This window comes from Balaenoptera acutorostrata, chromosome 7, assembly GCF_949987535.1.
Source record: "Balaenoptera acutorostrata chromosome 7, mBalAcu1.1, whole genome shotgun sequence".
Taxonomy (NCBI): Eukaryota; Metazoa; Chordata; class Mammalia; order Artiodactyla; family Balaenopteridae; genus Balaenoptera; species Balaenoptera acutorostrata.
Genome location: NC_080070.1, coordinates 38,055,972 through 38,068,453, shown reverse-complemented (window position 1 = coordinate 38,068,453; position 12,482 = coordinate 38,055,972). Strand labels below are relative to the sequence as shown.

The 12,482-nt window shown below is 41.1% G+C and overlaps 1 protein-coding gene across 1 annotated transcript; it reads left to right on the top strand.

Moving 5' to 3' along the window:
• LSMEM1 (leucine rich single-pass membrane protein 1) lies at window positions 1-11,337 on the top strand. Its single transcript, XM_007195137.2, has 4 exons — window positions 1-197; window positions 4,633-4,761; window positions 6,868-6,996; window positions 10,749-11,337. Exons 2-4 carry the CDS (start codon window positions 4,638-4,640, stop codon window positions 10,877-10,879), a joined length of 384 nt encoding a protein of 127 aa, XP_007195199.2. The 5' UTR covers window positions 1-197; window positions 4,633-4,637; the 3' UTR covers window positions 10,880-11,337.
• Window positions 11,338-12,482: the final 1,145 nt, after the last annotated feature.

Below are 12,482 nucleotides of genomic sequence, written 5' to 3'. Positions count from 1 at the left end.
TTGGAATCTTACACTGCTTGGCTAAGTTAACACTAAATATAGACCAGCAGTTTCATGCTGGGGTTTATGGGCTTTATAGGAGCACCGTGTGCTGAAGGGAGGCAGAGAAAGAGCTACAGAATTTCTAGAAGGTCATTATAGTTGCTTCTGAATAACTTGTTTTTCCTGGTAACCTAGCAGTCAAAGCTCACATTTTTGTAAGTAATTTGCATGCTACTATTTGCATGCAAAGTAATTTGCATGCTATTACTCTACTGAGACTGAATTTTTTTTTTTTACTGTATAATGTATTTTTTATTATACTTAATTTCTAGTTCAACAATCATTCTATCAAACATCTAAAATGCATCCTTTGGTTTATGCATTTTACAATCCACTTAGAGAAAAAAAAAGTAAACCTTTTTCAGTTGACTCATCTGTAAAATTGGAGAGTTGGCTTGATAAGCACAAATAGAATTTCTAGCTATAAATACTGTATGTTTTACATTATTAAAGAAGCAAATAGAATGGTATCATACAAAGTGTTCCATGTTTTCACTTTTCCAGAAGCCAGTAAACTTAGTATCTTGTAGCATATCTATAGCAAGAATAGTCCTGTGTATAGTAAGGCTTCCAAAAAAGGATCTTTTTAATATGTCCTCCCTTGTGTCAGAGTATAAGGAGCTTCTCTGGTCCAAGAAAATCAAGCTAGGAATTTTAGAGGTTTCACATATATTTTCAACTAAAAAAAAACGGGATTACTTTCTCTCATTTGCATTGCATTCAAAGATAAATATATGAATTATGATTCTTGAGGCTGGGATGATTTTTGTTGCATGTGCTCTGTGCTTTTTTTTAAATTTAATTTTTTAATTTATTTTATCTTTGGCTGCATTGGGTCTTCGTTGCTGTGCTCAGGCTTTTCTCTGGTTGTGGTGAGCGGGTGGTACTCTTCGTTGCAATGTACAGGCTCCCATTGTGGTGGCTTCTCTTCTTGTGGAGCATGGGCTCTAGGCACACGGGCTTCAGTAGTTGTGGCACACGGGCTTCAGTAGTTGCAGCACACGGGCTCAGTAGTTGTGGCTCATGGCTCACGGGCTCTAGAGCGCAGGCTCAGTAGTTATGGCGCACAGGCTTAGTTGCTCCGCGGCATGTAGGATCTTCCGGGACCAAGGCTCGAACCCTTGTCCCCTGCGTTGGCAGGTGGATTCTTAACCACTACACCACCAGGGAAGCCCTACTCTGTGCTTTTTAAACTTTTGATACAGATGATTTAGACTTGATTTTAAAAATTACTTCCTGGATGTGAAGAGGCACTGACTCTGAAATGGAATTATAGAACAAATTACCATGACTCGCTCAACAAAGCTTCCTATTAGCTTTGAATTAAATCCTATTATAACAATTCTGATTTTGTGGCAAGCAGTGCTGGTTTGAGTTATTTCTCTGCTTTGATACCACGCACCTATGGGAAAAAGTAAAGAGCAAAGCAAATTTTCATGGATGATGATATTGGTCAGAATATTTATTAGCAGGTAGTCAAAGAATTCTTAAATGACAAAAAGAATCAGCTGTTAGCATTGATCTAAACTGGAGGAAAATAAAATTACTTACATGTTTCAGCTCAAGGTATTAGAAAGGGTTCCATGAAAAGGATGCTACTTCGGTCAATCTTACTTAATGAGCAAATTTGCACACCGCAGTCAAGAAGGAGGGTCAAGTTAGTGCAATGCAGAATTTAGTAACACTCTGACTGCTCCAGTGCTGCTGGTTGTTGCCAGATGCTCTCATGTGGAGATGCAAAGATAGCAACAACTGGGTGTCAAACAGCTATGAGTCCTGACTTGAGGGCCATGTGATCTTGTATCCATTTAGTCGCAGGGTCATTTGCAGGTTCTTGGCGTCCGTGAACCACACCCAACTCAGTTTTCTCTACTGGCTCTTTATTTTTCATTTGCATCTTGCATTTAATTAAAAATGCATTGAAATAGCATCTATTTACATTGTGACTTTACCCAAATGAAGAGATTTCCATTCAGAGCACTTCAGAGTTCACTCTAAGTTGTTATGTTAGTGCTTCTGGGTTTGATGTCGCCTTGAATCACCTTTTGAGTTAGCAGCAAGGCCAGTAATTTGGAGATTTTATTTGTTGTGCAGCTCTTAAGTCAGTTTTTGTAGCTATGATTTTCTAGCTAATCCTCTACTTTGTAAACACTGATTCAAGCCTCAGTATGAGATTTAAGCAATAGTAATTACATGCCTAGAGGGGAAGCTAAGGCTCAAGGATGTCAAGTCAGAGATCCAAAAATGAACCATGTGTCAGCTACCAAGCCTAAAATAGACGCTGTGTCTGGAACGATGATCCTATGATGGGACACAACCTTTATGCCTCATCAGATATTAGTGTTTGGGATAATATATAAAGAGACGATAAAATATAAAACATTTTTAAAAGAATAGTTTAGGAATCTGTGACCATGCATCAGTCAACACTTTTGGTTTTATCTGTAAAAGGATGAGATTTGGTTGATCTCTAAGGCCCCTCTGTTCTATATGCTGTTACTTTTTTTTTTTTTTTTTTGGTCACTTCAAGTCATTCCCTTAGGAATGATCCATGAAGTATATTTGGAATTCAGTAATATCAATATATAAAGTGCTTCAGTAGTATCTTACCTAAAATATTCATGGAGTTAGGTGTTCTTGTTAATTAAAATTTCAGCATAAATGAAACACCCTTTTAGATTTTTACTTTAAAAAAAAATTTAACTAGTTCATAACTTTTCGAGCTCTCTGTTTTTCTTAGCTAGGGTTGTGGGGAAACATTTTTTTTTACAAGTACTAGTAGGTTTTTAGTTATTACTGGGAAATTGTTCGGTCTTAATATTTTAGAGTGCAGTTTAATCTGTTTAGTAAATGGCTGATACTTTTTTTTTTTTCAGATCTTCTATAGGTGTTCATCTTTTTTTTCTGAATTTGGTTTCTCCTAACTCTAATCATATTTGCCTTCATTTTGTAGCTGGGCATTAAAGGAAATTTTTTAAATGTTAAGAGGAAGTCAATAGTGTGTTGCCACATGTAGGCAGATGTGAAGTTTTCTGCATTGCTTTTACTAAAGTCCAGATAGATATGACACGAGGATTCTTAACCTCAGTTTTATGTTAGTGTACTTATTATTAACTGCCTCAAATTCTTTTGGAAATAGTGAGATTTAAATCGTAAATAAAATATTTTAGGTGTTCCAACTTAACATAAATCACTGGCTTCTAAACTTGGCACTGGGCATTTGAAGAATAGTATTGGAGATTACCCTATGGAGTGTTCAGTCAATTGGGGAAATCAAAGAAGTAAGCAAATAAATGCGATAAAATAGAACAGATGTTCTGATAGAAGAATGTACAGTATCCAGCAAGGGCACAAGGGAAAGACAGGTTGATTCTTAATGGAGGTGAGGTTTGAGCTGAGTCTTGACAAAGGATTCGGGAAGGGTGTGGAGAAGAAAGGTAGCACAAGGGAAGGGGCAGTGAACTCTGAAGCGTGAGGCCTGCTTCCAGCCCGGCAACTAGCTAATGTATGATCTTGGGCATTTACCTTCTGAGCTTCAATTTTCTCATTTGTGGAAAGGATGGGGGCTAGATGAGAGCATGTCTAAAATCCTTTCCCGATCAAAAAGTCCCACATCCATTATTAGACTCATTTTATGAAAAGAGATAACTGTGAAGGAGAAAGCTTTGATAGCAATCGGAATTTGTCTTCCTAGAACCTTCTTTTCACATAATTAAAAGGTCACAAGTTCTCTGTTGTGCTAGAGAGACATCTTAAAATAGAACTTTTTAATCCATTCAGATTTTTCAGTGTAGCTTGAACTTGTGCTATCATTAGAGAATATTATCTTCAATGTAAACCACAATTTTAGAATTACTTATTACGTAAGTGACCGCACTCTAAGGAAACACAGAAGGAAGAGACCTGAGAGGTCCTGAAGTTTAGCCTCCAACAACTGCAGTATTCATCTCCGTACTCAGTTTGCTAAGATTTTTGTCTTGAGGTCTCAGAGCCAGTCTGTAATGACTAAAGGATACCTTTAAGGTAGGGACTCCTATACCATATTGAGGGAGAATGTAAAAAGTATAGTTTTGTATTAAAGCCTCATCAATTAGAATGGTTCACAGTAACATTTTCTTCTTCTCTCAGAATCCTTATGGCCACAGGCTGCCTAGCTTAATTTTATCTTTTTACGTATTTATACATCGTCTTCTTGCACAAAGGATTTGAGAAGTCTCACCAGAATAGGAACAGTGTAATAAAGAGAAACATTCAAAAATCAATTACAAAAAATTAAAAGAGGCCCAGGGAAAATATAGACAGAATTGAGAAATCTGAGCAGGAAGAAAGAGCAAGTGCAGATAAGCAGGGTATTAAAGCGTTAAAATTGGGACACACACTTGACTCTGAGCTTCCTGGCAAGCAAAGCAAAAAGAAGAGTTTCAATGTTGTCCCCAAAAGGAGCAGCTAAACTTTTCTAGCCCTTCATTTGGCAGTAGCATGTGTGGGTGGGTCTTCACGTGCCAGCCCAACTTCCTGTGGGCTGTGATCCGTGTGAAGGCCGGCTCCCCAGCCCCGCCTCTCGTGTTTAACAGCAGTGTTTTCTTCCAGGGACAATGAATCCTTCCCAGGACACCGGCTCTGGCGGCATTCCTGAAGATAGAAAGCTTTATGTTGTGGATTCCATAAATGACTTAAACAAACTAAACCTCTGTCCTGCCGGATCGCAGCGTCTGTTCCGTATGTGTGCCTTCCCAGGCTTGGCGGCCCGTCCGGGCTTCTAGGCCACCTAAAAATAGCGAATGCTGAGCTGGACCTGTGGTCGTGGGCTGGGGGCGGTGTGGGCATTAGGAAGCCTCTGCGTTACAGACGCTGTTTAGTATTAGGCAATTTTTGCTTTTGTTCTCTGAATACTTGCCAGGCTTGTGGGCTTTCTTGGCTCTTAAGCAAGATTTGAACTCTTGTCTTTAAAAGTTCTGAGAAGTTCCCTGTGGAGTTTATCTCCCTGGAAAGCGGTGGAGGCTGCTGAGATGAGGCTTACTCATCCCTCTTGGCCGCTTTTGTGCCTTCTAGTGACCACAGCCAGGTCACCGAGGGTGCCCACTTTCCTAGAGAGGTTTTACTTCATAGCGGATTGTTCCACACGTTTATCTAGTTTAAAAAAAAATCATTAAAATTTTGTTGGGCAAAAAAGTCAGCTTCATTTTTTTAGATTACAAATTGCCTCAATTAAAGCATTAGAAAGAGGAGGGGGAAAACAAAATAAAAAACTGCTGAATACTAAATACTACATGTGTATCTTGTCCCCTAAATATTATAAATGAGTTCTATCAGGTTATTCTGAGCCCCATCTTTTCTAGCTTAAACGCTGACGTTCCAACACAGGTGATAGATGCCCACTTGCTGTTTGTTTCACATACACTCGAAACTCTTACTGTCCCAATTTTATGTCCATTATTCCCCTTCTAAATCCTTTTTGTTTTTATTTTATTTATTTATTATTATTTTTTGGCTGCGTTGGGTCTTCGTTGCTGCGCGTGGGCTTTCTCTAGTTGCCGCGAGTGGGGGCTACGCTTCGTTGCGGTGCACGGGCTTCTCCTTGTGGTGGCTTCTCTTGTTGGGGATCATGGGCCCTAGGTGCATGGGCTTCAGTAGTTGTGGCATGCAGGCTCAGTAGTTGTGGCTCGTGGGCTGTTGAGCGCAGGCTCAGTTGTTGTGGCGCACGGGCTTAGTTGCTTCGTGGCATGCGGGATCTTCCCAGACCAGGGCTCGAACCCATGTCCCCTGCATTGGCAGGCGGATTCTTAACCACTGCGCCACCAAGAAAGCCCCCTAAATCCTTTTTGAATTCTTGTTTTTCTCTTCATTTTAATTTGTTCAGATTTTCACCTGTTTTTACTGCAGTCGGTCTCAATAAATGCAGGTGTTTGGGTGCCAGCTTATGCCGTGGCTTTGATTAGGAAGGAAAAGCTCTGGAGGGTGTGACACAGGATGTCCCTATAAAGCACAGGACCTAAGCCCCCATCTCTCCATAATCAAGTAGCAGAGGGTGTGGGACTGATATAAAATAGGAGGGATTACAGAAGGCAATTCAAGGATCTCCATTACCGCAAGTTTCTGTATTTCTTTTTCAATTTAATTTGGGTGTTATTAGGCAAATAGGCCTTACAAAACAGTGACCAAATGCAGACAATTCATGGTTTGGGTGAACCAAGCTGTTTTATAAGCATGGTTGCATTTTCAATTCAACTGTAAAACATTTAAGAGAACCTTGCTTCCAGAGCGTGTCCATCCTGGAAACAGCTTTTAGACACCAAATTACATCAGGGTCATTTTGATGTTGTTGTTTAAATGGTTATAAGCATAACTGGTTATTTTTATAGGAAATAAAGTTTTCTGGGAGATATCTCAGAGTGTTCAGCCTTTCACCCAGAGTAAGTGGCCCACAGCCAGCTGTGTTTTATTCTTGGCTCACTTTAGGAAAAGGGCAATAGAGCCTCCATCACTCTGAACCCTTAACTTATTTATTCCCTGCCCACCATCCCCCTCCCCCAAACAAAAGAAAAATCCAAGTCCGGCTACATCAGTGTTAACACAATCTTCAAAGAATTTTCCAAATAGGGGCTGAGGAGATAGCTTGACCCGGCTTGTCCTTTGAATACTGTTATAGAAGGTGAAAAATTCTCAAAGAGCACCCGATCCAAAGACATTCCTCAAATATAAGTCTCTTTCCAGAGTGATCAGAGGGAAAATGGGCATATCCCTTACATCTCTCTCTCTCTCTCTCTCTCTCTTTTTTTTAATGCTGAGGAGTTTTTGTCTTTGTTGTTGTTTGTTTCACATTAGCTCTAGAGGAGAAAATCCCGGACATCGGCACTAACTCAGGAAATGGAAACCACAGTCTGTTTTTGGTGGGGCTGATCATCATGCTGATTGTCAGCCTGGCACTGGTTTCCTTTGTGATATTTCTGATAGGTAAGTACCATCGACACACTTTTCATCACTGCTATGCACTTACTTTGTAGCTGGTTGTTTAGCTTTGCTGCGGTAACGAGGCAGTGCTTCCTGGCAGTCAGTGCTGCCACTGAAGGCTGAGGGGGCGTGAATGCCTAGGGTACCTGCTGCTCTGGGCCGGGTCGCTGGGGCACACCTAAGCCCTCAGTGCCAGCAGTTCGCAAACATGGACATTAAATGTTTTTGTAATGCTTTAATTTCTCGCCTGGAGTCCCTAGCTGCCAACGGTAGGCAGCTTATTCTAGCTAACTCAGGGTTTTCTTCATCCGGCACATGAGCTCTCCATGAACTCAGGTCTATAATTTTCAGTCACAGTCAGGTTCACCCCCTCTTCCAGGTTTCCTCGCTTCCCTGAAATCCATTAGAAGCACTAACTGGGCTTGTGCCAGGGCCGAGAGGCAGTGCTGGGATAGGAGGAGACTTCTCCTGTCTGACACCGCCCAGGCTGGCGTCCTGCCTGCCCTTGGCCTGGGCCCTGCGTGTCCGCCCTTGAGCGGTGACCCAGGCTTTCCCACACAGTCTCTCAGCCAAGAGATCCCCTGAGGTCTCAGTGCCACTCTCCTCTCTGCCTCAGGTGGGGGAGGGGTGCTGTCCATCCTGAGGCATGTTGCCCTTTCAGGAAAGCCCACCAGCATCCTCTCTGAGCTGTCCCCTGCAGACCACCACCTGGAGTTACTTCAGTTCCCTCCCACCCCTCTTAGGAGTGGACGGAGCCTGAGAGAAGGAGTCATGCTTTATACCCTTTTGCCTGGATCCACCACACTGTCATTTCTTCTGCCCTGCAGGCCTTGTAGCCTTCAGAACTCCTAAATGTTGGATCCCATGCCTCTGAAATGCCTCTATTTCAAATTCATTCAGGATCAGTGGAGGTAGCAGTGGTGGTGATGGGAAGTGGGCAGAGGGCATGACTCTTACTTACAGCTTCCAACCCCTTTTCCTCCCCAAAACTTCATCTCCCTTCCAGCTTAAAGGTCTTTTCCTGGTATGGGTTTCAGAGCTGGTGCGAAGGGGTGATGTTTAATTGCTTCTTTGTCACCCTGCTGATGCCCTTTTGCACTTAGAAGGTACAGTGTGAACTATCCTTACAATAATGGTGCCTTTGCGTGTGATTATTCTTTGGAAGAGGGTTGGCCCTGAACCTGCAGGAAAGAGCGCATGGGTTACTCTTCTGAAATGTTATACCACATAAGTTGATGCTCCAAATATCATCCTGCCTCACCTGCCCAGGAAATGACTAAGTTAAACTATTGAGAAATTTTTGGTATGCCTACCGACTTGGGAGCAACCCAAAGGGACTGCTGTTTTTTGTGGGAAAGTAAGTAGTAAGATTTAGGGCAATAATAATTTAAAATGTTATGTATTGGGTGCCCACTCTGTCCCAGGCACTGTGCTAAGCATTTATGTCTGTTTGCTGACCACCTCATAACAACTCTATAGTGTAGGACCTATTGTTATTTTGGTTTTATCAATGCTGAAACTGAAGCTTAGAGAGATTAATTAATATGCCCAAGGCCAACAGACAATGGTGCCTAATCAGGGCTCAGAGACACCCCTGCCTGACATCAAAGACCATTCACTTTATCACCATATTATACCCCCTTGTATGAATAGGATTTATTTTATGTTTGCTTCTAGTGTTTTATATTGAGGGCAAAGTCATATCAAGAAACAGAAAGAAGGGACTTCCCTGGCGGTCCAGTGGTTAAGACTTTGCCTTCCAATGCAGGGCGTGAGGGTTTGATTCCTGGTCGGGGAGCTAAGATCCCACATGCCTTGCGGCCAAAAAACCAAAACATAAACAGAAGCAATATTGTAACAAATTCAATAAAGACTTTAAAAAAAATGGTCCACATCAAAAAAATCTTAGGAAAAAAAAAAAAGAAAATGTGAATAAAGAAGAGTGTCTTTTTATTGGACAATTACTCTTTGCCAGACACATTAAATTAATTATCTTAAGTCCTTACTCTACCCTTCAAGGTAGTGTCTAATATTTCTGTTTTACCGATGAAAGACTAAGGCCCGGAGAGTTTAACTCTCCACATTTATCCAGCTAGTCAGAAGCAGAACTGGGGTTCATACCCTGAGCTCTCTGCCTCCAGACCTCCCTGGCCCTCCACTGCCTGTGTTGAAGTAATAATAAAGGCTTCCTGTGGCTTTCAGATAAACCTTAGCCCAACCTAAGACCAGAGTTGGCACAGGCAGCTATAAATGAACTTGGCCTGTGCTCATCTTTAACAAGGAAACCTTTTTGCTCTCGGTGGGGTTCAGTGCAAATTTGTGTCATTTAACTGAAGTGTAAGAACTTATCTTCTTTATAACCCTGACATTTTTATGCAAGAGAAATAAGGCTATTTTATACTGATTCCATTGAATAAACTGTTGGGCCTTGTGTTTTTGTCACAATCTCTGTCCTAAAGAGGAATAACGGACAGCAAGGATAGGTTACCGGGGATGCCTACCTGCCTCTGTAACAGTTCCCAGCGGCCAAGCAATGTAGATATGTGGGATGTGGTTAAGTATTGCCTTAATTTAAAAAAGGGTTCTATGGTCAAATGAGTTTGAGAATTGCTGGGTTAGTAATATTTAAGGTATTTTATTTTACTTCTTGTGAATTTCCAAAAAAGGCAGGTCAGGCATGATTTTTCTCTAACGTTTTTGCATACAGAAACCTTTTTCTCTTTTGGAATTTAACTTGGAACCAGTGTATTGTGGAACAGACTTAGTCCAACATGGCTGCTACTTCCTTCTGTGTTTGACTAACGTAGAAGGTTCCCAAGAGGGGAAGTATGTCACATGCTATGGATTTATTTGTGTCACACTTTTCTCCAGAAGCAAGTGGTATCTCCGCCTGGCTCTGCATCAAAGCTCAATTAAAACCTTTCTGTCATGTCTTGGACCATAATTCATCCAACATAATTTTTCAGATATGGGGGAAAGGCAGCTTCTGGGCAACAGTTTGTCCCAAACCTGGAAGGTGAAGCTCTTCTAACACTTTCCCACGTTAGTTTCTGGCTAAACCCAGTAGCATGTTACCACCATCATTAGTTCCTGAAAGATGTCTTAGAAAAAACTTGCCTGCAATGGAAATGATAAGGAGCTCACATATTAAACACTGATTTTGTGCTGCTTTTCTTGGAAATTTTCACTCATAAGCAGACCTCAAGAGTGTTCCATTCCCTGACTTACTCAATAACCAGGGGTTCTATTTATTTTGGAAATATGGACTCTCTGCTCGCAGGGTGGTCTGACGGGAATTATTATACATTCATTATGGGCTGATAATTTAGAATCAGGAGAGCTATGTATATCAAAGTAGTCTGGAACCCAAAATATCCCACCTCCCACATGTGGAGTGAAAAACCTTTTCTGAGAATGGGTCTCAAAATGAGACAACATAACAGTCACTTCTGTGGGGATAATCAGACACTGGTGGTTTCCTTTGGTTGCTCACAGCAAAGTCTTTCTTAGCGAAAAGCTGTGTGGAGTCTGCCAAAGGTAGTCAAGTCTTTCACCAAGAAGTCGTAAAAATAATTCACTTGATAGGTAACTTCAGTCTTCATCAATTTCTCTTCTGGGCTTCTGGGCTGCGTGGGATATTGGAGCAGGGGATTTGCCAAGAGGGCCTCTCAGCCGAGCACCCCAACGGGGCTCTGATGAGTCCCGATGGAACACACTGGAAACCAGTGTAACACTGTCTGTTTTTCATTTTAAAGTTCAAACTGGCAACAAGATGGAAGATGTGTCAAGAAGACTAGCAGCTGAGGGAAAGGACATAGATGATCTTAAGAAAATCAACAGCATCATTGTAAAGCGACTCAACCAACTGGACTCTGAACAGAGCTAAAGGAATGATCATCCAAGAGCAACTGCTAACACCTGAGCGTCTCGCTGTCCTGGGAGGGTACAGGGTTAAGAACCGACCAAGGGCATATCTGCAGGCAACAAAAGGCCAACTTTCCACTACAGGGATGGGAGCAGCTCCAAGGCAAGGGGGGCTGGGGACAGCCGCCAGAAGGGGGCTGATTTTGTGGTAGGGTCCTTCAGCTTTCATGGGGTTAATGGTGGCTGGCATGGAAGAGAACCAACAGGAAACAAGAACGGGAATTTGGCTCTGTGTGTACAGCTTCTTTTACGAAAGGAACTTTGGCACCAGAATAAGTTCACTGTGGCCAGTAAATTTCATGACACCTCATGTAACTTTATGAACTCCCTGGAAAGCCTAAGGAATTCACTGAATTATTTGTGTTCAAGGGAATCAGGTGATAACTCTTTTCAATAAAATAGATTCTGCTCAGGTGATTACACTTTGACTCATTTCTGCAGGGAAAGGGTGTGGGCGGCCTCCAAGCTAGTTGCCTACTGGTACTTGCTAATGGTAGCTATGTGCCTATGGTAGGGTGTGGTCAAAAGAGAGAGCCCTATTTATTCAACTAATGTTTTTTGAGCTGCTGCTTTGTACAAACCACCATACTCTAGAGAAGCTTACATTCAAGTGAGGAACAAAGGAGATATATATAGACATATAAGCTTTTTGACTTTGTTTCTGATGGGAAAAAAAGTCCTTCAGTACCCTGCTGATTAATTGTGAGGAAATCTGGTAGGTTTGTAGCCTTTATTAAACGACAGTGGGAAACCGTATATTTGGAATATTTGGAACCTGCCTTGTTTTAGCACAAAAGGTAAGGCACAAAATTTATGAAATTGGATATGTTGTGATATAAATCAGCTTTAAAAGCATGAGTCTTAGAAAATCTTTAATATAAATATATTGTGTAAGTCTGTTGTGTGAAGTCTATTGCAATTCTATCATTTTGGGTTCATCAGAAACATCTGGGTTTATTCTAAAGTTACTCACATACATAAACACACATTTTATAACACTAAATAGTTAACGAAATAAACACAAGACATTTCACCTATCCAGTTTTGCACTCAAAAACATTTGTACTGCATACTTAATTTTAAAAAATTGATATCATGCGGAATATTTAAAAAATCTGATTTGTATTTATTGGAAAATTCTTATTAACCTGTTGATGGGGTATGGCAAAATAATTTATCAGGATTTGCTATAACATTGTTTCACAAACTACAGATGAGCTGATGCAACAACTCTTTTTAAAAATACCCATTTCTTTCTTTGAACCCGTTTGGTCTTGTTATGCCTTTTTTTTTTCTTTCCCCTACACAGTGGATATTTTGTGCTCAGTAATAAATGATCTTTATTCCAAGGAATTTATGATTTTTATAACATGAAGTAGTGTAGTGTCTCATAAATCATTCCATCCATCTTTTTGCATCCATCTTGTTGGATCTGCACTGTCCTGCCTTTATGGCATCGATGGACATGGTCACATACACAGCCTGGGGAACTCCAGGCATTACAGCTCCTGGTATTTGGATTCACAGATTTGCAACTTCTGTTGATCCTGTTTTAAAATATTGGC